Source organism: Patiria miniata, unplaced genomic scaffold (assembly GCF_015706575.1).
Source record: "Patiria miniata isolate m_02_andy unplaced genomic scaffold, ASM1570657v1 HiC_scaffold_9, whole genome shotgun sequence".
NCBI classification, from domain to species: Eukaryota; Metazoa; Echinodermata; class Asteroidea; order Valvatida; family Asterinidae; genus Patiria; species Patiria miniata.
Window position 1 is genome coordinate 1,109,225 of NW_024037076.1, and position 26,474 is coordinate 1,135,698.

The 26,474-nt window shown below is 39.1% G+C and overlaps 1 protein-coding gene and 1 long non-coding RNA gene across 2 annotated transcripts; both read left to right on the forward strand.

The window, feature by feature from the left end:
- Nucleotides 1–5,767: 5,767 nt before the first annotated feature.
- On the forward strand, nucleotides 5,768–17,197 carry LOC119720293 (putative protein TPRXL). The gene is made up of 10 exons (XM_038189935.1): nucleotides 5,768–5,820; nucleotides 8,274–8,342; nucleotides 9,209–9,298; nucleotides 10,718–10,810; nucleotides 11,241–11,336; nucleotides 11,916–12,011; nucleotides 13,134–13,226; nucleotides 13,625–13,717; nucleotides 16,309–16,629; nucleotides 17,181–17,197. The coding sequence occupies exons 1-10, from the start codon at nucleotides 5,793–5,795 to the stop codon at nucleotides 17,195–17,197; spliced, it is 996 nt and encodes a 331-aa protein (XP_038045863.1). The 5' UTR covers nucleotides 5,768–5,792.
- Nucleotides 17,198–17,684: 487 nt separating this feature from the next.
- On the forward strand, nucleotides 17,685–21,669 carry LOC119720023. Its single transcript, XR_005270040.1, has 5 exons — nucleotides 17,685–17,743; nucleotides 19,211–19,303; nucleotides 20,490–20,585; nucleotides 21,305–21,397; nucleotides 21,552–21,669. It is a non-coding gene; the product is annotated as an uncharacterized LOC119720023 (long non-coding RNA).
- The last annotated feature ends 4,805 nt before the right edge of the window (nucleotides 21,670–26,474 follow it).

A 26,474-nucleotide genomic window follows, 5' to 3' on the forward strand; every position in this document is an offset into this window, starting at 1 on the left:
TTCCTTACGTATTTGTACAGAGTAGTAAATCATTTTTTATTTAATTTAAAAATGTACACAAAACCCATAACACGGTTTTCGAATCTAAAACACATGCAGGGTACACACAACGAGAAGACACCAAAAAAATTGTATTTTTACTAAACAAAAAATTACTATTTATAGAGTGCCATAGATATAGGCCATTGAAAATTGCCCTGTTAATGTGACGTCACATGACATGTGATGACGTCATGATGACGTCACTTAAATTGTTTATTTGTAACACATCCCTGTGTATGTGTATACCAAGTTTCAACCCAATCGGACTTGTAGTTCCGAAGTTATAGCGATTTGAAAAATGCACATTTAATATGATGTCACGTGATGCATGATGACGTCATCGTTACGAAAATCATCTGGGACCATCTTCGTCTGCTGGTCTAAGTGTCTGCCAAGTGTAAAGTCCATCAGACATATGAAAGTGCCAAAGTGTACAAAACCTATGGGGTTTGTCATCAAAGTCAAACTTACACTCTTAAGTAAGTCCCATGTCAGATTGGACCCGAAAACTGCGTCCGAATGGACCTGACACACTTCTGGGTCAAAATGACATTTTCTGGGTCGAATGACCGCAAAGTTAACTAACTCACTTCAACCTGGAAAAGTGTCAGGTCAAATCTGACCCGGATTCAGGTCCAGTCTGACCCGGGACTTGTTAGAGTGTATATGATTTGCCGATTGTGCATCTGCAAACAGTTTAATAGACAAAAATTATAATAGATTTCGAATCTGTACGCATGTGCCAAAAAACATCACTGATTTGAAAACCTAGTAGATGTATGGTACTCGTTTCTTATCAAACTCCGAGGTTGTATGGGTGATTTGGTCCATTTCCTTCGCAAGTTGAACTTGTTGGCCAGATAATTGTATTTATGTATAACGTTAAAACACAGAATGTACTTTGAGTAGTTTTGGAATTTGGAATTCTTCCAACCACTGATGGCATATACATTACATGTACATAATTTGTAAATTCAGAAATATATTTTTGTCAACCTCGTCCCCAGGGTGTCGAGCAGTACGCGCCCACCACTACCACTACCTAAAAATCTTGCACATGCAAATGATCCAATACCAGGGTGAGAGAGCTCTCACCCTGGTATTGGATCATTTGCATGTGCAAGATTTTTGAACACGTATGCAAATTAGGAGTAGTCTGGTACCTGCCTGTGCGTTACATTTGCGTTTGTTTTTGTATGCGGTGCTGGGGTAAAAACAGAATCAATTCGTCGCAGCGCGAGCATGGCGTGAGTTACGAAAACATGATTTTATTTTAATTTAACTGTTACGATCTTAACGAGACAACATATGCAGTATCACATTTCATATTAATATTAACAAACTGGAAAGGAAATGAATATTTTCCAGAAGGCGTGGACGATTGATCGCGAACACACGTACTGCACGTTGTGAATAACAACACCAAGTACACGATATAAATCCATTTCTAGCCAATTGCGGTATCGAATCAGGATGCAGGAAGGAAGTTTCCTATCCAGGGTTTACTATTGGAAACAACGTTTGAAATAAAGTAAGCACTGGGGACGAGGTTGTATTTTTGTAGACTTTGTATAATGTGGAACATTAATGCATTGAGTTTTGCCAACTCTTTTTAGAACTTCACAAACTCACTTTAGAGATCTGTTACATGGTACAACTTAATTGTAAACTTTATCTTATTACACACAATTAAATATTATCTTAAATGTTTTTTATTACTCTAACCACGATTCATGACAAGTTGTAAAATAATTTTGTTAAGACTTATGATTTTATAATTATTTTGTAGTGTTATGTCTAAACTTTAGTGCCAAGATTGGAAAGATCAGTCTAAAAATTGCAAAAAGATCAAGCATAAGTGACCGGACCTTACATTGAAGGGGGGGGGGGGGAAGGGCGTGATTCCCTAAGCAACTGTACTTGGCGTTAAAAGGCCTATCTGGGGGAAATGAAGACAAGGAAATGAAATACATGTATATATTCAAAGAATCTGCTGACATTTTGTTTGGATGTAAATCAACTGTGATGCTAAATGCAGTCTTTGTGTTGCAGAAGCAATTAACTTGAACATTGGACTTTGTTTACAAAGTCCTTTTAATCAGTGAAAAGTAATGTAAAAATTACAAAGTAAGAATAAAAATTACTCAAGAGCAGATTTTGTTGTTAGCCTATTTTTCATTTATATCTGTAATCATGGAGGAATACGATTCATCCATGCTGTCACTCAGTAAAACTGTATGAAAAAATAAGAATAATAACTGTAAAATTCTCCTTTTTAATGAAAGTAATAACGAAATGGAGTAGACATATGGTTTAAATTCTGGTTCCATTTATAAAAATTCATTGCCGCCATTCCCCCAGCCCCAAGGAAATTAAAAATTGAAAAAAAAGTATAAAAATTAAGGTGAAAGAAAAGCAAAACACAAAAGACGAGGCTCGAAGTCAATTTATATTTAAAGGGGTCATGAAGTAAAGTTTTCTGAGGAACATCAACATTTAAAATGTATGAAAACTATCTGACATCTCTTTTTGGTTAATTTTATTGAAAAGTGCACTTCTTTAAATATTAAAAAAACATGCTTTTCCGGACAACTGAAAAGGGCACCAAACTACCCTTGAAGTTGAAAGTGTCAAAAAACGAAAATTGAAAATAAGGTTATATGAGACACAAAGGTGCATTTTCAAGGATTCATTAAAAAAATTGGTAGCCCTCAAACATTTGTAAACTTTGTGCTACCACAAAAAAGGAAATGCTGCCCTCGCGCGATACAAATATGTTCTGTATCTGACGTGACAACAACACATGATGGAAGTAATGCCTGCTTTGCTCAATTTGGAGGAATTTTTTACAAATTTAGCCGAGTTCAGTAAGTGAAAAGCTGGACGATGTTGGGCATCATCGTCAAGACTCAAGTCAAGGTCATGAAGCTTCTGAAAACGTGGGAAGAGTGACCAAGTCATTGAACACTAGAGTAGAACTGTGAGTACTGATTATTGCATGAAGAGATCATTCATTAAGCAAAGATTCCCATATCTAGCCATCACTAATTTTTTTCCCTTCAGTGACCTATCAGCCATCAGAAAGTGATAATATTTCCTAAAAAGTCAAATAGCAGGGAAAATGTTGAAGTATTGACTGAGAAAACACTTAGAAATGTTCAGACTAGTCTCACAGGGTTTGTGCACAGGGTGGCAAGTGGCGGTCAGATATGGGAATCTTTCCTGATTGGTGGATGTGCACTATTGAATAGGAGCACAACGCAACATGTCTTTTTTAAACTAAAAATGGTCGTAGATTCATGTTCTGATCACCCCAGATTTGTACGTTGCAATATGCCTCTAGCTTTTGGTATCGCAACATTAGGGACACGCACACACTGAGCGTGTACCACTACACGCTGTGTTACAAGTAGCCCCATAAATGTGGCCTATTTACTGGACTGCCTCCGTAAACATAGGCCACACGTCCACATGTACAAAAATCGTGTCGACTTTGCCAAATTTTGATTTTCACATTTAGGCTTAGTTTGTAGGATTTTTTTGCTTTAGAAGCATACTCACCCTCTTTATAGGCTAATCAGAAAGTGCTGCCTTTTTCAGATGTATATTTTTCGTGAAATTTCCAGATTCATTTTTACACGTTTGCGTATCAAAATTTCAACATGAAATTTCACAAAAATTAGACATCTGAAAAAGGCAGCACTTTCTGACTAGCCTATAAAGTGGGTAAGTATGCTTCTAAAGCAAAAAAATCCTACAAACTAAGCCTAAATGTGAAAATCAAAATTTGGCAAAGTCGACACGATTTTTGTACATGTGGACGTGTGGCCTATGTTTACGGAGGCAGTCCAGTAAATAGGCCACATTTATGGGGCTATGTTACAAGGAGTTAATGTCCAAAACTTTTCATTATTCAGGGTGGTAAAAAAAAAAAAAAAAAACCTGCATACTTCCACTACCCTGACTCAAAACCAAAAACATGCATGGGAATCTTTTTAGAAAAAAATTAAACCAAGATTTTGCCCAGTTCAGTCTAGTATTTTTTTGTTTTGTTTTTTGGAATTTTTTGCATTAATTTCTATGAAAAAAATGAATTTTTGACCGAGCTGGGGAGGGGGTGGGGTTTGACCCCCCCCCCCTCCCCCTGGATCCACGCTTGAAGGTCAAGGTGGTGTCAAAGGCCCCCCCCAAAAAAAAAAAAATACTCGGTCTCTGGTCAGACCAAAGTTCCGGAATTGATGCGGCGACGCGGCTTTTTTTTTTTTTTTTTTTTTTTTTGCTTTTTTTTTTTCAAGATTGGATTGTACAGACAAGGTGGGGTACTATTTTGCTTTTTTGGTGTCCTCATGTACATTGGTGTCCTCCATAATTTGCCTTGGTGCCCTCGATCATTTGCCTTGGTGCAATTTCCAATTCCTTGGTGCTCTTTGGTAAAAAAAAATTGAGGAGGTGCGGCATTAAAATGGTTCCTGCTAAGTGACAAAATGAATGCCTTTGTAGAATTTTTCCAAACACTAGTGCCCCGGCGTTTTAGAAAGTAGGCCTAATTCAAAATAAATGTTCCAGCAGTCTTTTAATAATTAGAAGTATTCTCCATAATGCTGGTGTTTAAAATATCACTAGATAAATAACAATTCAATCTGCCATTGCCGTATTGTATGTTGTATTATACCAATAAGCCATGTGGGCCTACATGTTTATACACCTACGTGTTGACTAAAGGGTCAAAGATGAATTAATGAATAGATTCTGAGCTTAGAATAGCACTCAAAAACACTTGAAATCGCGTCACTGATAAGGATAGCCACCCCATAGTACACTGACTCAAACCTTTGGTCTTTGCATCGCGGCAGACCAAAACAAAACATTTCAGTTTGGACTTCAGAACACTGTGGGAAAACCCAGATATATTTGTATAGGCCTATTGGGACAAAGGTAATTTTTATATATCGATGCGCGATTTGCCAGGATTTTAAACAAACAGCTTTTTAGTTTTTGTAATAAGATATACTATGATAAATTTGTTTACAGATTTGATTGGGACTAGTTAAACAAATATTGAAAGTGCATGTGTTTTGGTGCATTCTGCTTGCATGTTACAGAATGTCGAAGTGATTCGTAGATTAATTTGCATAATGTAGTTCCGTCAAGTGGTCACGAGATTGTTTGGGCGCGAAAGCAGCTAGTGCAGTTAATGCTTCAGTATAGTGTTGTCTTGTCAACCCGCTCTTTACTGAAAGTTTGACTACAACCATGGTTCATTCCTTGAGTATATTTTGTGACTTCTTTTGCTTTCATGGATTATACTAAATGTTGGGGAACCCTGTGAAGATGGAGCAGCTTGATGAGGCTTGTTTATTCATGTTATGCGGCATCTACACCACATAGGCCTATGTGCATTAGTCTGGCACAGTTTCTACTTCCATGGTACAACTTTAGCCCAAATATTAAATCGCCATGTGAACATCAGGAATAGGTTTTTTTCATTTCAGTCACGTTACCACAACAACCTATTCTGTGTACGTTTAGCCATTCTGAATTAATTTCATAGAATTTTGTGCACTCTGGGACCAGCATTTCTATAAGCTTGCCTTGCTTTGCCTTGTCTATGGATGTGTTGAAAAATCTGTTAAAAGTATTCACAAGTTATTTACCTACCATTAAATCACACTGAAAATGTGGCACCGCTTTTTATTAATCAGTGACAAACAGGATTTCCATTTGTCGTCGTGTGATCTGAAGCACCTACCATGATACCCACTCTCTCAGCTGCAATGGGTGAGTGTCGTTAACAATTGTTGACTGGTGTGATGTGGAATATGACGTTTCGCCTTGGGTGCTATGTGCCTCGAGGCTGTTCAAAACGTCATATCCCATATCACCATTTTGAAAATGTTTGATGATGGGGTGGTCCCTGGCACTCTTTGTTTTTGTACAGTTTGATTGGTTATGTTTTCAGAGATGAAACTTTTCAAATTTTAATCGGAAATCCGACTTTTTGAATTTTCCAACGAAATTTTTCCGATTTTCTTACAATATGTCCCACAAAATTTGATTTTGTGTAACAATTTTTTCACCAAATGTCATTTTATTTCAATCATAATTTCGAAGAAAAGTCGATGAAAAGACGATGGAAATGGCATGTTAAAATCATCGCGAACGTAGTTTTAATCTCTTTCACCAGTCGCTATTGGAGTGTTCGATCAGTGGTAGAAACATAGGCCATAACACTGATTGGAGCCTTTTCGGCTGGACAAAAGGTTAAACATTGACAGGTAACATGGACAAATCACTGTGTTGCACGTGCGTGCCAGCCTACGTACCGCACCGTCTGCAAGCGCAAACATGGCCGGTCGGGAACGGGTAACCTCGTGAAAGACCCAGTGGATAAAATCATTATGTTGTGCGGTTTTCGGTGGTTTCAGATTTAGTTATACACAATGCTTTAAAAATCATGATGATTATCTGGAGGATAGCGAAGAGAGCATTAGCGAAACATTTCACTATTGCATTTGTTGGAAGAGAAAGACGGTAATGCCTGATTTTTCCTGACGTATGAATGCAATTGGAGTCGTGTTGAATCATGGACATGATTGAAGCACTGTGAATGGTGCCCTTGTCTTTCGGACTTTTTCCTCGAACTTTCTCAAGTAAAAGTAAACTTCTTTGTTGATGACTCCATTACTCTAATCATAATTCAGGCGTTTTATGCAATGAAAACACTGACCACATTTTTGTTTGAATCGAAAATAAAGCATGAGTTGGTGTCCGGAAATTGGGCATGAAGTGTATTGTACATGCATTGTACATGCATGTACATGTTCATGTGTTCCTGCATGGCATTACGCCTGAGGACAGACAACAAAAGGAGCACAAAGGGGCCATTGATCCTCGAAGGAAGGTGCCTATTGTCCTCGAACGCAGGTTTGTGTGCTTAGTCTATGGGAGAGTGTTATATTACAGGGACAAAGGAAAACACAAAGCCAATCCTCGGAAGCATAGCAAAAAAACGACTGGGTGTGTGTGCGTGTGTGTGTGTGCGTGAGCTTGTCTTACATACGCAGTGTGGACTTCCGAACAAAAGACGTCCACATAATGTAGGTAGCAGCGACGAAGTGTGGACTTGCCCACGTCCACACAGTGTTTCCCCATTTCTGGAAAACAGGTTTAGAGGCATTTTTGGGTTAGGTTTATCTGTAGCAGAATGAAGAGAAACACTAAAGGGAATCATTGAAAAAAAATTGGGTTGTAAGAGTTTTCACAGTTTGAGAAAAATGAGTTTTTCCACTGGTGTTCCTTAACTACACGAAAAGAAAGGAAAGTCCACACTAGGTATGTGAAACAAGTCTGTGTGTGTGTGTGGGTGGGTGTGTAACTGCAGCGCGGCCCAAATTTCGGACACATATTTTAGTTCGGCCTATTTTCCGATTTGTTTGCCATATGCCAGTTTCATCTCTGTGTTTTTTCTGTACTATGTTATTCTTCACGAGCATTCTTCTAAATGGTACACAGTAGGAATATGAAACTTGGAACAAACGTAAACCCTGATCCTGAGGTGTGCATTATTAGGCCAAAAAAAAAATATTCGGTCTCTGGTCAGACCAAAGTTCCGGAATTGACACGGCCACGTGGCTTTTTTTGGTTTTTTTGCTTTTTTCTTTTTCTTCAAGTTTGAATTGTACAGACAAGGTGGGGTAATATTTTGCTTTTTTTGGTGTCCTCATGTACATTGGTGTCCTCCATAATTGGTCTTGGTGCTTTCGATCATTTGCCTTGGTGCAATTTCCCATTCCTTGGTGCTCTTTGGTAAAAGAAATTTGGAGCTACCGCGGAACATTTTGAAAAAAAAGAAGATTGAGGCGTATAATTAAAATCGACGCCCGCGCTGACCAGAGACCGACTTATTTTTTTTTTTGGCCTTACCGTGATGTAATGATGACGTCATCACAGATCAAATTACATGCGATTTTAGTCAAAAAAATCATCTTCTATTATTCATAACTCTTAAACCAAATTACCAATCATGTTTTCACTTTATTTTTATTCTCAGCCACAAAACTTTTGTGATTTTGAAATCCATCTGTCAAAAGTTTGCCAATTAATTGTCGATAAACATTCTTTGGACAACTAGAAATTAAATGTCAACAAATCGGAAGTTGTTGTAGGGAAAATTTGAAAATGATCAGTTTTGTTTTTTATTAAATCAAATTCATCATTTAATCCATATCCAGTGGTGGTGTGCCTGGCAGGATTAATATCATTGGTTGGCTACATATTGCTGGAGCGTCGTCAAACTGGAAGTAAGACGATACATGCAGTTATACATTCGTGTAATATTTATATTTTCAGAAGTGCTTTTTCACTTTATGTTGCATGTGTCTCCTGTTTTAACTAAACGGGGGGAGGGGAATATTGTGATAGAGTATTCCTTCTGTGTGTAGGTGTGTGCGTATGGGTGCACTTGCTCTACATAACCCCCAAGGACCGACACACAAAGGGAGAACAACAGATCCTTTCAGTCCTCGGGAGTTGGGTCTTTTGTTCAAAACAGTCCTCTGTAGTAAGTTTGTGTGCTTAGTCTGTGGGAGAGTGTTACAGGGACGAAGGAAAGCACAAAGCATTGTCCTCAGGAGTATAGTAAAACAAGAGTGTGTTTGTTTACTTAAGAACTTTAAATTTGGTTTGTGGATTGATCTTGGTAGTCTTAACAAGCCTATTGATTTTGGGGCCGAAAGGTCAAAGGTCAAGGTCACTACTATTGCTAAAACAAAAGAAATCTTGTCAACGCGGTAACTTGTGAAATACTCACGTAGGAACTTGAAATTTGGTTTGTGGGTTGTTCTTGATAGTCTTAAGAAGCCTGTTGCTTTTGGGGCGAATTAGTCAAAGGTCAATGTCAATATTGCTAAAACAATGGAAATATGGTTAGCATGAATATGCTTAAAATAAATTTGGTTCGTGGGTTGCTCTTGATAGTCTTATCAAGCCTATTGATTTTGGGGCCGACAGATTAAAGGTCAAGGTCAGTAAAAATCTTCTATTTTGATGAGGGACACTGACTTTATAAAAAAAAACTGCCAGCATGCCAGGGGGATTGCGCAAGTCTCACTTGCAGTATTTTTACACCTGCAGTTACCAGCTTTTTGTCTGACTTTTATTTATTCAGCCGCTACCAGACAAGGACACATTGCCACATCATCAAATGCCAAGTCAACAAGTCGAAGTCCCTCACAAATTCCTTCCACACAAGCTTCAGGTACTGATAACTTAAACAATTATAGCCAATGCTAGACTACTGTTAACTTTAACCAGTTTGACACGGTGGCAACAAAACTTTAAAGGTCATACATTTACCCTGAGCAACGTGTCTATAATGTAGCATGGCTATGGCGACGCGCGCGCAGACCAGGCCTGAAGGAAATCATAGCCTTTTTCCTTACAGTTGTCTCTTTCGGAAGTAGTTGGTACATTTCTGATAATTTACATTTGAAAATGGGTTTCCTTTTTTGAGTTACCCTGCAGAGAAGACTTATTTGGAGTATAGGATGATAAGAAGGAATTTTTGCTTTTATCTCAGTCAACTTGGGTTTATGACGGCCAAGCAAGTTGTTTTTACACCTGCAGTTACCAGCTTTTGGCTGTTTCTGCACTTTTGCCGAAACAGCCTTTGTTTTCGTGAAGATTTTTTTTTTTTACTTTATTTTTAAAATAGCATTTGTGCACGTTTTTTTGTCCCTGGCACTTTGGGCACTTAAATCAATGCGATTGTCTTTATACTTGGCACACACTTGGACCAGCACCTGAAGTTGTGTGCTGAACATTGACGTCATCATGAGTCACGTGACGTGACATTATATGCAATTTTTCTGTCGTGACCATTTTCTAGCAGAATTCGGCTAGATCTGACAGATTTGGATATATCTCCAGAATTACAGGTCCCATTGGGTTGAAAGTTGATATGTACCTAGACCGGGATGTTTTATAGATAAAAAGTCACTTGACGTCATGATGACGTCATCACGTGACATTTGACATCATATAAAATAAACATATTTTGAAGGCCCATATCTCCTGAACTATACAGGTCCGATGGGGTTGAAAGTTGGCATGTGCCTAGACCGGGATGTGTTATAGATGAAAATTGAAGCGACGTCGCGATGATGTCATCATGGGTCACGTGACGTCACGTTAAAGATTAATAGATCTTTGAAAATCAATATAAAATCGACTGTGAGAGACCTGAACTTAACGATTGCAGGAATCTATAGAATAATCCAGGGTCTTAATTTTTTATATGATGTGCAAATCATGTGACCCTTCCTTCTGGTTGAAACCGGAAGTGCCTTGTAATTTGAAATTGAGGAAAGATGTGAACTTGCTTTCAACGATATATGCTATGGCTAAGTTGTTATTCACAAACAAAAATATAGTTATAGATGAAAATTGATGTGATGTCTTCATGAGGTCATCACATCACATGTAACATCAAAATTCAAAGCCCTATGAGAATGTAATCATATATTATACCCACCAGTTATTATCAACAGAACTACACATCCTTCCTGGATGGAACTTATACTTGAAACGTTACATGTCACATGTCACACAAAAATACCGAAACAGCCCTGTGTTTGTCCACAAACATAAGTCTAGTTGTCTGACTTTATTTATTCAGCCGCTACCGGACAAGGGGACGTTGCCACATCATCACCAAGTACCAAGCCAACTAATCCAAGTCCCTCACTGATTCCTTCCACACAAGCTTCAGGTATTGATAACTTAACCAATTATAGCCAATGCTAGACTTTAACTTAACCAATTTGACACAGTGGCAACAAACTTAAAAAGGTCATAAATTGACCCTGAACAACGGATCTACATAGCGAAGACTCACCTGTTGCAATAATTTCACAGGTGGACATTTTCTGGAAGTTATTTATCAAGGAATTTCCATCCACTTCGGTTTAAGCAAGGACTTCCACCTCACCCCTTGATTTGTGGAGTGATGGCTTGGTTTCATCTTTGTCAGTTTTGTACAGTATGAATTCTTGAGAAAAAAAATTTGGTCTTCATACCAACGTAAATTGTTCCAATCAGTAGTGCTGATAAGCATAGATGTCAACTAAAGATGAAATTGAACATATGTCATTTTGTCAGCACCTGTTTTAAGATATTTTTATTCATGCTTCTGACTTTAGATTCCAGTCAAGGAACTGGAGCTACAGAAAGCAACCATGGAGTCGATGATAGCAACAAGCCTACCGTTGATGGTTTAGGTCAAGTCAAGAGTGCAGGTATAATCCTGTTAGTGAGGATAGGCATTTTGAAATCTTTAATCAAATGTCAAATGTATTATTTTTGTGTAGGGGAAGTATATGCAAAACCTCAAAAGAAGCTGCCCTTTTTGGTTTTGAGAAGTTCCATTGTCCGCCGTATATTGTCGTACATTCTCTCGTCGGTAACGCCCGGCGCTTGATGAAACTGCTAGATTGCGGGACGAGCAATGTGCTCTGGAAAAAGGCGTGGGAATTGATTGGTTAATTTTTGGTGGTTTGAAGAAGTTCCCTTGTCTAACATGTTCCCACATATTTCTCCCCGGGTATTCCCCCACCCATCGGCAGTCCTTTAATATGTGCACTGTCACCATGGATACACAAATGCCTAGCAACAACATGCCAGTGGGTAGGCAAGGTCCGTATCCGTGCCCTCCCCCACTCAATCCGCCAGTGAAAGGATACCGAAGCGGTAGGTAAATGTAGACTGATGATGCTGATTCAGCCAATCGTTCTGCAAACTTCCCCCTCTATTTGCATAAATTTAAATATGCATGAGCCACTCTAAAAACCCTTATTTAGTTGTGATTCTGATTTAAGATTCCCCTCAAGGAACTGGAGCCATAGAAACCAACCTTGGAGTCGATGATAGCAACGAGGCTACCGTTGATGCTTCAGAGCAAGTCAAGAGTGCAGGTATCCTTCTAACCACTCGATCTTTTATTTCATTTTTGTTGTAGTTACAGAATAATGTTATGGTGCTGTATGAGCCCTCAACATGACTGTCATTTCTGTTAATACACAGCTCACATCATCTCCTCATGTCTCTGACAGCACTTCTTATCATATTCCTTGGTCTTAGCAGAGTGAACTTGCAGCCATCCAAATGGGTGAATAAAGAAATCACCCTATCACCAAAATCTCTCCTAAACGATGCCTCACAGCAACATTAGATCCTTGTATGCATGGCATACACAGTGTTTCCGACCCCCCCCCCCCCCCATACACATTGAATTGATATGAAAAAGATGCATGTACACTGTACGTTTCCGGCTGTACATATATGTACATGTACATTACAGAGGGTTACAAGAGTATGTTGCAATCTTTGAAGTTTGATGGCCTGTAGTCTGCAGACATTGGCAGTGGTGGCACTAGTATAAAATAAATCTAATTAGTGGGGCTGAAGGCAAATTATTGCTCTGTGTACGTGTATGGGGTATGTACACGCATTGGCTTACCACCCCCCCCCCCCAACTTCCCCTTTCAGTCGTACATGGACAGCCCCTTCAAGTCTGTGTAGCAGGGCTCTGTCCTGATAGCACCTTACCCACCTGAAAGCTCCATGTTACTGTCTTGCAAAAAATCAGCTTTATGTGTGGTAAAGTGAAGTCGTCGATCATGCAGATATGCCTGCATAGGCAGGCCATTCCTAATCCTTACAGTAAAAGAATAACATGTGTCTGACCTTTGCCACCCAGGTAGAAAGTAGTCCTGATTTCAACCTCTTTCATAGAGGCAATGTTTGATCAGTCATCCATGACAATGACGTAATGAATTTACTAGCATAAGATTAAGTCAATCATAGCCTTTTTCCTTACAGTTCTCTTTCGGAAGTAGTTGGTACATTTATGATAATTTACATTTGAAGATGGGTTTCCTTTTTTGAGACACCCTGCAGAGAGGACTTATTTGGAGTATATGGATTACAAGAAGGGAATTTTTGCTTTTTCACAGTCAATCTTGGGTTTATGATGGCCAAGCAAGTTGTTTTTACACCTGCAGTTACCAGCTTTTTGTCTGACTTTCTTTATTCAGCCGCTGCCAGACAAGGGGACGTTGCCACTTCTTCAAAAAATGCCAAGCCAACAAGTCAAAGTCCCTCAAAGATACCTTCCACAAAAGCTTCAGGTACTGATAACTTTAACCAGTTCACGCCGGATTATTTTGACAAGAACGGAAGGAGGCGCGGGATCTTCTTTTTACTCGACCTCAAGCCAGGCGGGTTGAAGCCATCACCCTCGGGCAGCACACTCATATCTCCAGCCTCGCTCGCTGCGAGGGGGTCACTGACCGATATTTTCCGGCCTTGCTCACTCTGTGTTTATCCATCATCCGTTCTGAATATTAAACCACAAAACCTTTGCGTGTATACCACGTCATCCGGCGTGAACTGGTTAATAACGGAATAAATGTGTACTTTGCCAGTGTTAAACACTCTGTATAGGACCAGTTGGAGTCTGGTTGCTGATAATTACCCGAGCTGATTATTACATGTACCAGTTTTTTGTGCGACTTTATTTATTCAGCATCTACCAGAAAAGAGGACATTGCCACGTCTTCACCGAAATCCAAGCCAACCAGTCCAAGTCCCTCACAGATTCCTTCCACACAAGCTTCAGGTACTGATAACTTTAAAAAGGGAATAAATGTGTGCTTGGCCGGTTTTAAACACTCTGTTTAGGACTTGTTGGGGTCTGGATGCTGATAATTACCCAAGCTGAGTAGTTACCCGTATCCAGACTCCAACCGGTCTTAAACATAGTGTTTAATACCGGCCAAGCACATAGTTTTTTCCTTTCATAAATACCTTTTGGGTCAAACAAATAAAAAAACTTGGTCCAAAATCATAAGTCAAAAATTATAAATTTCCAAAGATTTTGTTCAACAAGCTTACCTCATGTTTTTCGAAACACCCCTCTAACCATATGGTAGTGTCCATCTTGCTAAAAGACGTAAACAACTCCTTATGGAGATTGGCGTGTGTGTACTGCACAATGTGGCGCAGAACGCAGCTGTGCCGGTGTATTGTGAATTTAGGACTATTACCACTGACTCACTGGTAGTATTGCGCATGCCTACATGAGGATTGTGAATTTTTTTTTTATGGTAAAAGACATCGGATTTCATAGGAGTCCAAATTTCATGCGACACTGGAAAAGTGTTTAGGACCAGCTAGCCAGTCTTTATCAAGTGCTTAAAACCGACCATGTGATGGGCTCTCCACCAATTGGTAAACTGTCTTAGGTATTTACGAATAAAGAATTATAGCCAATCTTAGAACACTGTGAACTTAGAGTAGATCATTTGCAGCTATTCAAAAAGTAATTGACAAATTTTGTTGAAAATCCTACTTGCTCTAAAGATAGTAATAACACTAAACTCCCTGTGAAATTATTCTTTCTGGCATGCTGTCATTTTGAAGAAAATAATAAAAGAAGGCAATTTCGAAAGGTGCGTCAATTGACACATTTTTGGAAATTTTGTTAGTAGTTGGTTCGTAATTCGGCAAATCCATGAATGGGTGCACACAAGCATTTATCTAAACGCAAACATACGCGTGATTGCTATTATTCGTTAGTTCATCGCGTGACATCACGTGACATCGCGTAGCTGCAATCAGCTGAATGAAAACATGTCCCAGATGTTGATTTCAGGCGCAATTAAAAACATGACTCAACAACTTTTGAATTGAAACTGAGATCCTAGAATATTGTTTCTTGGGAATATACAGCATTCACAGAGCTAAAACTTCCTCAGGTTAGTTGTTTTAAGCTCCCAATAGGTGTGGGCGGTTGCAAAATTTCTGGAGCAGGTTCCGGTTCACTAAAAAGAACCGGTTCCAAGTCAGAACCAGCTCCCGGAAAAATTCGATGAAAAACATCTCTGAAATTACATGGAAAGAAATAACGGTGGCACCTTGTGAGGTCTGTGCTCCGTGGATTTTGACATACAGTACATGTTATTCCACTACATATTTGGTTTCAAGTGTGTGTCTTTTTCCTGTGAAACTATAGCCGTTATTTAAAATGTTGTGTTATTGAAAGCAAACTTAGCATTTATTACTTTATTTTGTGTTCCTTGCCTATGATTTTATTTACTGCGACGACAGCCATGCTGCCGACTGTATACTGCCCTACAATAGGACCCCCTCATGTCGTCGGCTGCACCACGAACCGACGTATCGCATTTTTTTGTGTTTCGAGAAAAACCGATTTAAAGTTGGTCATTAATTTGTAGGCTCATTCCATATATATTCTCTGTGTAAGAATTCAAACTGTTTCGTTTTTGCTATTAAATTATAGATTGAACTTTATTGTATGCAATCCGTGTGCATCTGAGTTGCTTAGTTTTTGAGAAATTCAGTTCCAAAGTTATTCGTCACTTCGTGAAACAGATTTTTATCATGTTTATCGTATGTCATACAACGCGCGTAATAGTGGCTGTGTGCCAGATACGGAGATACGTCGGTTCGTGAAACGCTAAATTCCAATTTTTCATGTCAACGCGCCTTTGTGACGTCATAGCTCTATGGGAATTAGCGTGTAAAGTGGCGTATCGGGATACGCCACTTCGTGGTGCAGCATTTTTCATTTTTTAGAGATACGCCACACAGTCTAATTAGTGTTCTTAGTTAATTAGAACTCCGATCGGAATAAAAATTTTCTGAGAATGAGCACTTTGATGAAATAATAAAGTTAATGACAAAAACTCAATTTGGCAAAAAATCGAGATACGCCGGTTCGTGGTGCGACCGACAATGTGTTTCTGCCATACATGTTTATAAAAAAAGACTTATGTAAAGCTTTAGTGAAATTGCACACTATATTTGCATTTATACAAAGTCATGAATGAATGGTTTAATGGGCTGTTGGGAAACAGACTGAATAATAATGATTTGCAAATGAGTTGCAGGCCAAAATCATTTTTTTTTTAATCTAAAATTTGTGATTGAATTCAGCTTAGGGAACCAGATATGGCTTATTTGGAGTGTATTGATTGGGCCCAAAAAAATAGTTCTGCTTCCGATTACATGGCATTCGAAAATAGGGTAGGTAGGTAGGTAGGTAGGTAGGTAGGTAGGTAGGGAAATTATTTTTTTTTTTTGCCAATTTTTTTGATAAACAATATTTCATACGTCTTGGAACTTTTTTGGAAGACAATTTAATCCGTTTCACAAAGCAATACATGTTTCTTGTTTTGATCTGAATAGGAGTGCATGCACTCATGGATACACCCAAACCTCAGCATAGTCAGGCACCAGACCAACAACCACGTTTAGATGACAAAACTCTACAAGAGGTGGCTACAAGGCTTGGTTGTGATTGGACAAAACTGGCATTGGTGCTGGGCTTTGAGAGTGTACAGGTTCAGACTATTGAGAGAAATTACCAAAGCAACATCACAAGGCAAGGTCTGGAAATGCTTGTAACATGGAAACAGGCCCAATCTACCAGTGTTGAACAGCAGTGGTACAGGTTGTGCACAGCATTGGAGAAAATTGGAAGAGCAGATGTTGCCAGATTTCAGAACGGTAAATACATGTCTTTGCTCATTGCGTGCGTATTGTAAAGAGGAATTAAAGAAAGACGATACTTGCATAAATTGAAATATGTGTCTTTGCGCATTGCATGCCTAGTTTATTTTGTATTTCAAATTGACAGTTGTCTATGAATAATGTCAGGTCAAATCTGTTCACCTTCTACATAATGACACAGTGGTTTGTCATCAAAGTCAAACTCACACTCTTATAAGTCCTGGGTCAGATTCAACCCGGAATTTGGGTCAGATTGGACCTGACACACTTCCAGGTCAAAATAACACTTTTCTTGCTCAAAATGACAATTACCGGGGAAAGTGTCGGTTCAAATCTGACACTGAGGGCTTAAAGAAGTAGTGTCCAGTCAGTACATCATTAATTACAAGGTAGTGGCATGTTCACTCAGCAAACTTCGTTGTTGAACAGAACACATGACAACCCAATGTCTTCCATAGTGGGTCCTTTACTCATGTTCAGTGTTCCATAACTTCATAAATCCCTCAATTAAGTGAAGTTATCGTGACAATTAATTTATCTCTTTTTAGGAACAGATCATTTCTAAAACCCAAAAATCTTTGGTCGTTATAAAAGGTAAAGATGCAATGCAAAATAAACCAGAGTTTCACAGATGGGTGTTCACTGTTGAAACATCAGGAATATAACATTTTTGATATCTCACACCAAGGCAAAAATGAAAACAATGTTTAAAAAATGATTGAAATTAAAAGAATCTGAGTGGAATTTTTAAAAATTACCTGATTTTTTTAATTAGTTTTTGTGTTTAAATCATAATTTTGTAACAATCCTTGGATGATGGAGGAAAGGGGCAATCACCCCCACTTCCCAAACCACCTACCTCATCCCAATTTTTTTTTATAAGTCATGGCCTGGTTTCTACTTCCCATTTGAACGGCCAGATTTTTCATATTTATTTATCTTCATTATCAGTTACAGTTTTCCAAGCACTGACGACAACTTGAGATGAAAATGTTGTCAATCCTATTCAGGATATTTCAATTAATGCTTCCAATTTTTGCTTCCCCTCAAGGAATTGGAAACATTGGCACAGTCAGCGGTAGCCACTACAGTTCACCACCAGATGCAGCAGGTAAATATAATCTTTTTCAGCAATATGAAAGTATAATTTATTGAATATTTGAACAAAAAAAATAATCTGGAGCGGGGCTTGAACCTGCAGACCTGGGAAATAGCAAACAGAGATCTCTCAGAGAGGATACAGCTTTTTATTACAAATCATCAAATGACCCACAAAGGGAAACTGACTAGGTGAATAACAATTGAAAAGTTGAACAAAGAAGTTGACTGGAGTGGGGCTTAAACCTGCGACCTCCGGATAACCGTTCCGGTCCTGTACCAACTGAGCTATCCAACCCTATGTTGGCGGTTCCCCAATTAGTCAATATCTTTGTTCAAGGGGCGCTAGTCAGAAGCCATAAACTTGTACATGCCATGTAGCCAGGGATCACGCCCAAAGTCACCATACAGACCTGTCAATTACTGTGTTCAACTTTTCAATCATTATAATTCACCTAGTCGGTGTCCCTTTGTGGTTCGTGTGAAAAAAAGATGAAAGTAATTTGATATCACTTCAAATGTATTTTTGTGGTGGGGGAGGGGTGGGGGTTGTGGTATACTTTCTTTGGTACAAGTTTAAGCCAATTCAATATATGGAAGACACAATAGAAGGGCGCAGGTTGCTATTTATAGTGGTTAAGCCTTGTAATTTATTTGTGTATGTACCCAAATAGAGCCCCTTATTATTGCATCTGCCACATAAAAAAAACACCAAAAAAGCTTATAGAACTTTTGAAGTCTGTTTATGAATTAATAGAATAATGGGACTGTTGGGGAAATAATTTAATAATCATGTGCCCTCAACCTGTTGTGAAAACCTTGGTTTTTTTTACATGTAAGTGACCCAACTAGAAAAAGTCGCAAGGGGTGAGATGTGGTAATCTTGGGCCCATTTAAGTCAGTGGAATACTGAAATCACCCAGACACCAAAAGCTTTGCCAACAGCAACATTAAGTCTGTGTGGTGTGGGCTCCCATCATGCGCCCACCACACCCATCTGAAAGTTCCACGTCACTTTCTTGGGAAGATAACAGCCTCTTCTGTTGTACCATTGTCATTGATCATATCCAGATTTACCTACATTAGGTATGCCTGTCCTTCCATAAATTCTTAAGTAACAGCAAAAGAATAACATCTGTCTGACCTTTGCCACGCAGAAAAGCTTGTCACAATGCTGATTTTGACCGCTTTTTTAGAGGCCATGATTGACCAGTCATCCATGACAATGACATAATGAAATTAATACCATTGGATTGAGGACATTCTGGCCTTTTTCCTTGTACTGAGTTGCCTCTTTTTGAAATGTTCGGTCAATTTACGTTTAATGATGGGTATACTTTTTTGATACACCCTGTAGAGATGACTTATTTGGAGTAGAGGGAATAATAAGAAGATTATTGCTAGTATGTCAGTCAACTTGGGTTTATGATGGCCAATACACCTGTAGTGACAAGCTTTTTGTCTGACTTTATTTATTTAGCCGCTACCGGACAAGGGGACTTTGCCACATCTTCACCAAATGCCAAGTCAACAAGTCAAAGTCCCTCGCCGATTCCTTCCACTCAAGCTTCAGGTACTGATAACTTAACCGATTTGACATAAAAAAATGTTGCTGAAAATGATGGGCATGCAAATTCCTCGAAAGGAAAATTTTAGAAAATGTCCAACTGTGTAACAGTTGCAACAGGTGAGTGGTAGCTATAGCCTCATTGCTTAGGGTCAATTTATGACCTTTTTTTAAAGGGAAGGGAGGAGCAAGTACCCCCACCTCACCCCTTGATTTTTTCAGTGATGGCCTGGTTTCATCTTCTTTAGTTTTGTTTGTTATAAATTTAACTAGTTTTTTATCTTCATAGAAAGGAAAAGCTTTCCAAGCACAGATGCATTACAAACAGTTTGTACACGGCGAGTCGCAACATGAACAGCAGTATTAAACTTTATTAAGTCAGTTATTGATTACATGAAGTGCGTGTGGAACGTTCTTTGTCGCAGCAATTGCGTTTATCCCTTGCATGTGTGTATACGCCTTGTGTGTCAGTACAAGTCTATCATCGCCTGATCGCGCAGGCGCGTGCGCGTTGAGTTGTTGCTTTTGTAACAACACAGTGGTGGAGCGTAGCAAAATGATATTCGCCGTATTTTATGGCGGCCAAAGGACTGTTGAGTAGACAAATTTGTTTGGTCCTTGGTACGGGGTCTTAGTTTTACCAACTGCATTGAATGACCGATAAAAATGAAGCTTACAAAATCCTCTTTACAGTGCCAAGTGTGCATTTATTGCTTGAAGTAACTGCGCGTCATGAATCCGGGAACTTTCAGTGCAGTACGCACACTGCGGTAGCCCGTCGGTCACACTGTCAATTACGTGCAAATCTCCGTTGCTCATTCTGCTGTTAGTCAAAATGTGCGTGTTGTCACAAGTAGGGAAATGTACCAGGTACGGATGTTTAGTTGTTCTTTTTGTAAAACTTTTCCTCCAGAATGTTTAAGTAATATATCTTCTAGTTTAAACTTGGTGTGCATTAATCTGAAAGTCTTGGAAACAGCCGTGAGGCCGTCTTTTTCTTTGCTTTGTGTAGAATCGCTATGGAGTAGAGCGCGTCGTGTTCATGCCACTACAAGTACACGCGCGTGGTCGTCTATGGAAGATGCGACTGAACTGTTTGTAATGGTCAACTGGAGATGATATTGAGCATACCTGTATTTCATTTTGTGAGCGCCTGTTTTAAGGACATGTTAATTCATGCTTCTGATGTTAGATTCCCCTCAAGGAACTGGAGCCATAGAAACTATCAACGGAGTTGATGATAGCAACAAGCCTACCGTTGATGGTTCAGGTCAAGTCAAGAGTGCAGGTATCATCTTGTTAGTGAGGATAAGCATTTTGATATCTGTAATCAAATGTCAAATGTATTATTTTTTTGGAAGGAAAGTATATGACAAATAGACATGAAGGACATTGCCAGTTCTGGTGGAGAGGCAAAGTTGTTTGGTACAAATATATGCCTGTTTGGGATGCACGTATGGTGGCACAATAAGCCTGTGTACTGATGACGTCACACTTTGTTTACAAGTGTGCTTTCTTAAGGGAGCCTGGTTGGGACGACAGTTTTGTATCCCCATAGAAAAGTGCGCAAGTAAACAAAGTGTGACGTGATCAGTACAGAGGTTTATAGGAGTTGTTAATGTCTTGAAACCTTAATAACTCATTGTACCATGAGATAGAGCCCCCTATTCGCTTTTGTTTCTGCTATATCTAACCAAAAAAAAGAAGTCGCAAAGGAAATTTATGTTGATATGTAAATGAATAGATGAATGGCGTGGAGAAAAATTGAACAATCATAGTTGGTAACGTGAACTGTTCGGCAAAGATAATTTCTTTAATGGGTTTATGTGATTGACTTCAAGTGATCTTCAATCAGAGTTGAAATAAATGAATACGTGATGACTTATTTGAATGATTATGACCAAAAGACTATTACTATTATCACAGTCAATCTTGGGTTTGTGATGGCCAATCAGCTTGCTTTTACACCTGCAGTTACCAGCTCTTTGTCTGACTTTCTTTATTCAGCCGCTACCGGACAAGGGGAGGTCTCCACTTCTTCATCAATTGCTAAGTCAACAAGTCAAAGTCCCTCAACGATTCCTTCCACACAAGCTTCAGGTATTGATAACTGAACAGATTATAGCGAGTATTTTTTTTAGCGTTTTTTTTACTTCATACAAAGGTAAAACTTTCCAAGCACCAGAGATGACATTGAGCATGTCATTTTGTCAGCCCCCATTTCAGTATGATTTAAATCATGCTTCTGATGTAGATTCCCCTGAAGGAGCTGAAGCCACAGAAACCAACCAAAGAGTCGATGGAAGCAAGAAGCCTACTGTTGATGCTCCAGGTAAAGTCAAGAGTGCAGACATAAAAGCTGCTACTGGACAAGGGGACATCGCCACGTCTTCATCAAATGCCCAGCCAACTAGCCCAAGTCCCTCACCAATTTTCACACAAGTTTCAGGTATTGATATCTTAACAATGCTAGACCACTGTTAACTTAAGCTATTTGGCAAAACGTTGCTAGATCAGTTGCTAATGGTCAATTTATGACCTGTTTAGGGAAGGTATAGGGGCAAACAAGCCCACCTCACCCCTTTATTTAGTGGCAGATTTTAAAGTTGGTAACGTGAGCTGTTTGGTAAATATGATTTTTTTTTTCCCCACTGCCCATGGTGGAGTGGGTGGTTTTTGATTTATTAATAAATCAAAAACATAGAGTGGCCTGATATATTCGTATTGTTCCACCCCTGTCCCCATAATTAATGATTACAACCTTTTCCCTTATTCTCACTAATGCCGCATTCATTACTCTGTCCCTCCCCCCCCCCCCCGCATCATTCCTTCCTTCTAACCGTTTTTGTTCCTCTCCCACCACACTCCTTTGTTCCCTTATCCCCTTTGATCTTAACTGACACTGTGTTTCCTTCCAGCCCTGCCTGTGTGCATGTCCCCTACTTTTCATTTGCCTCTGAAGAAGTCCTTGCTCAGGTGAAAAGATATCAGGCCTTTCTAAATGTTTTTAATTGTATTTTAAAGGTCAATCCAGTCAGTGAGCAGTTTGCAGCAGTTTTATTCTTTTTCAATTTAGTAATAAGTTAGCTTGGCGCACTAGGTGGCAGGAATAATATTCTAAAAATATAAGGAAAGGAATTCTTTAGAACACAAATTCTAGAAAAGGACCATGCAAAATACATGGTGTCCCTAAAATGACGAACCCTCAAAGCCCCCTCTTTTTCATAGCTTTTGAGAAAAAAAAATGTGTAAATATCGATACATATTAAAAAAGAGTATACTTCATTAGCGTTTCAACAACAAAATCTTTCCAATCGGGTAAATATTTATTTTGTTATGGCCAATTGAAACCAAGTACCGCCTTTTCATTTTGTCCACTGCAACTAATATTTGACTGGCGCAATGAGAACTCTGGCCGAAACTTGCATTCGTGAAATAGGCAACCAAGTAGATGCAGAAAAAGAAAAAAAAAGATACGGCAGACCAGCAAAGTAAACATCTAAGGAGGAATGACCATTGTTGCACAAAATGAAAATTTAGAAAAGACCCAGATAAAGAAAGAAAGATAAAAAAAATTAAAGAAAACAAAACTACCCTCACCCCAAATCCATCACATTCCTAATAAATGACAATTAAAACCGTGGACAAAATGAAAACTTTGCCCTTCTTTAGAATTGGCCATACCTCAGTAAACATTTTATCCCATAGGAAAGATTTTTTGTTGTTGAAAAGCTAATGAACTATACTGTGAAAAAGAGGGGCTTTGAGGGTTCGGGTTTTTTTTCTGGGGGGGGTGGAGACACCCTGTAGTTCAGAAAATGAAATTTTGACAGATCGCTATTGACGCAATATGCATGTGGTACAAAAAAATTGTGATACAGTGCAAGTTATAAATAATGACAGATTTGTTTTTCCCCGCCACCTCTTCTTTCTATTTTGGGAAGGGATGGAATAAAATTTATTGTTCTGAAAAAAAATGGGTGGTTATAGGATGCCACTGATATATGCAGTTTTAGCACAGAAGGGTGCTGCTTTTGATTTAAAGCGGTTTTGTATGCCTCTCCTTCCAGATATTTTCTTCTTCAAACATTTTTGGCGGTGTAAAAAAAAGTAAATTGACCAAAAGGGAACATATGTCTTACAACTGTACAAAAGCCGAAATATTCATTTTGTTTGGGAAGGGGGGTGGGCATTTATTTTGTAGACTGTTAACGAGCTGGATATCCAAAGCCATCACTCTGGATACATGTTGTTCATAGAAGAAGACTATTCAATCAGTTTCAGAAAATTTGTTTAATTGAAGCAAAACATGTTAGTTGTTTTGATCTGAACAGGAGTGCCTGCACCCAGACCTCGGCATAGTCAGAGACCAGGCCAAGAACCAAGTCTGGGGGCTCCTAGCTACCAAGAAGCTGGTAACAAGACTAGGGACATGTTGAAAATTTTTTACAGAACAACAGGCAGTTACGTGCAGTTGTTGCTTGGGGTTGATAATGACCAAATGCACATAGCTGGTATATACACTAAAGTACAGTTAGAAACTCGGGAAGGGGTAGCAGTGACTGGCCAGAAAGGAGAAACTGTAAACTCAACAGAGTATGCAAAAATATTCAGATTAAGGACAAAAACTGGGGAGCTCATAACACGCTTCATTTTCTTTGGAATGGCAGGGGCGGGAAAGTCAACCATTTTTGATAAGATTGCATTTGACTGGGCCGTTGAAACAAGCGAAGTCCTAAACGGATTCAAGCTTGTCTTTCTTTTAAAGATGTGTGCCCTCTCGCAAGAATCCAATCTTGTTGACTCCACTTTCGATCAAATTTTAGGCGAAGATTTAGGAATAGCAAAACATGAACTCGATAAATTCATCCTGGCCAACCCAAATGAGGTCTTGATTCTTTTGGATGGTTTTGATGAAATAAGGACCAAAACACTTGATGAAGTCTCATTCGGTTCTATTCTAAAAGCACTCAATAGAACACAGTACCGGAAATGTGTAATTTGTGTATCAACACGCCCCTCTCATCTTGATACACTGATGTCAGAATCACTTGTCCAAAATCCTTGCACATATGTAGAGGTTCTGGGGTTTACTGACGAGAATGTTCATGAATATGTTCAGAAATTCCATGACAACGATCCTGATAGTGGCAATGCACTAATCCAAACCATTGGAGAGTCCAACACATTACAGGAGTTTGCTACAAATCCTATGTTGCTCCTCCTTATGTGTTTATTGTGGAGAGAGAGTAAACAACTCCCTAACACAACTTCACGCCTCTTCACTGAGGCAGTGAATTACATGTTCACAAGAAAACATATCTCAGGAGAAGATGGTTCAAAAACAGTGATTTCCTTAGGACAAACTGCGCTGCCTGGACTCAAGAGTGCCAACCAGAAATTCTCATTTCAAGAAGATGAGTTTGAACCGATTGCGCTGGACCTGGCACTAAAAGCGGGCATTCTAACCAAGCAGCTCAGAAACCGCAGATCCCACAGGAACATACAATTCATGCACAACAAAATGCAGGAATACTGTGTAATGAAATACTTGCAGATAAAGTGTGGAGATTTGTCGAAAGATGCAATTTTAAAGCGTATCAGTGGTGGTGCCAGACTCTAAAAAAATTTTGGGGGGCAGTCAAAATAAAATCTGATGATATCCAAAATATAAGGGGAAAGTAAGGAAATAGCATGTGTAAATGAAGACCCACCATCACATCAGAATAACGTCTTTATTACTAGGTTTTTTTTCTCCAATTAACTTACCCAGACTGGAAACGGACACATGCTTCACACAAGTGATCCTGTACGTGCGCGCGTGCCCATTGTCAATGGTCCGGAAATAAGCCACTAGAGCAACTTAGAAGTGTGGTTGTTTTTATGAATCAGAAATGTATCATACCACAGAATGATGTATAACAAATGTACAAAAACGTTGGCTGCACACTATCTAAGGCTGTATAAATGCATGTGTGGCGTGCCTTGTTCACCAAAGTACCAATGTTCATGCATTCATTGGCCCAAAATGTGTCCACAGAACCGATGATCTTCAACTTGTCATGCAACTGAACAGCGAAAAAATAAACACAATTAATCTACTTGTTTAAAAAAAAATTGAGAGGGGGGGAACTGGGGGGGGGGGGGGCAAATGCCCCCCATTCCCCCCTTTATAGCACCGCCACTTTGCGTTAGGTGTACAGAGTTGTACCATTCAAAAAGTTTCAAAACAGTTCAATGCAACTTGCCAACAATTGAGGGCGTCGTTTCAAATGATTTGTTTTTAAATTTTGTCGTGTCTATCACTCATTGTAAATTTGCTTGACCATGAGTTCAGTAAGGATGAACCCAGATACCATTCAAATGTAGTACATGCAGTCAGTAGAAACTGCTTTGTTGAAAGCCAGGCCAAAAAAAAAGGCCCTACGATGTCTTACCAGCGACTCAAATATCCCAACAACTATCGATGTACGCAACAAAAATTATTTCTGCAGTCTCATGTACCTTCTTGAAATCATCTGTAGGTCAGACAGCCAACTGGCACGCGTTGAAACTGTTCAGGTTTCTTCGGTGTTTTCAGTCAGTGATGTAGCCTTCGCCCTTGGCTACATGGAAAACCTCAGGGCTCTGAGGCTTGACAAATGTCCTTTAGTGAAGGGCGATCTTGAGAAAACCCTGTTGTCGATATACAGCCAACACTTGACCAGTCTTGAGATAGAGGGTTGCGATACACTGGGAGGTAGAGCTGTAGAGTGGGCCCCTCATATCAAACACTTGACAAGCCTCAACAAACTTCAATTAACTAACTGCGAACTTCAGCTTACAGACATTGAACACATTGCCTCGGCTGTGCGTGACTTGCCCAAACTGACTGACTTGTACCTTCATGGCCACCGGTTGGGTGGATTACAATCTCTCTTCCCTTCACACATTAGGGTTCACTCGTCTTGAGTTTACTACTCATAACAAACCTCAAGTGATGACATTCTCGATAACAGCAAATAATTTGTACAAGGAACAATAATGTTATTTAATTAAAAAGACAAAATTTTAGAATATTTGAGTATGCTGAACATAATTACGAAATTAATGTTTACATGAAGGTTTTATGGAGGCCGGGACATTCATGTTGATCTCAGCTACATTTGCTTTAAAAATAATTTTGTTTTCTGCATGA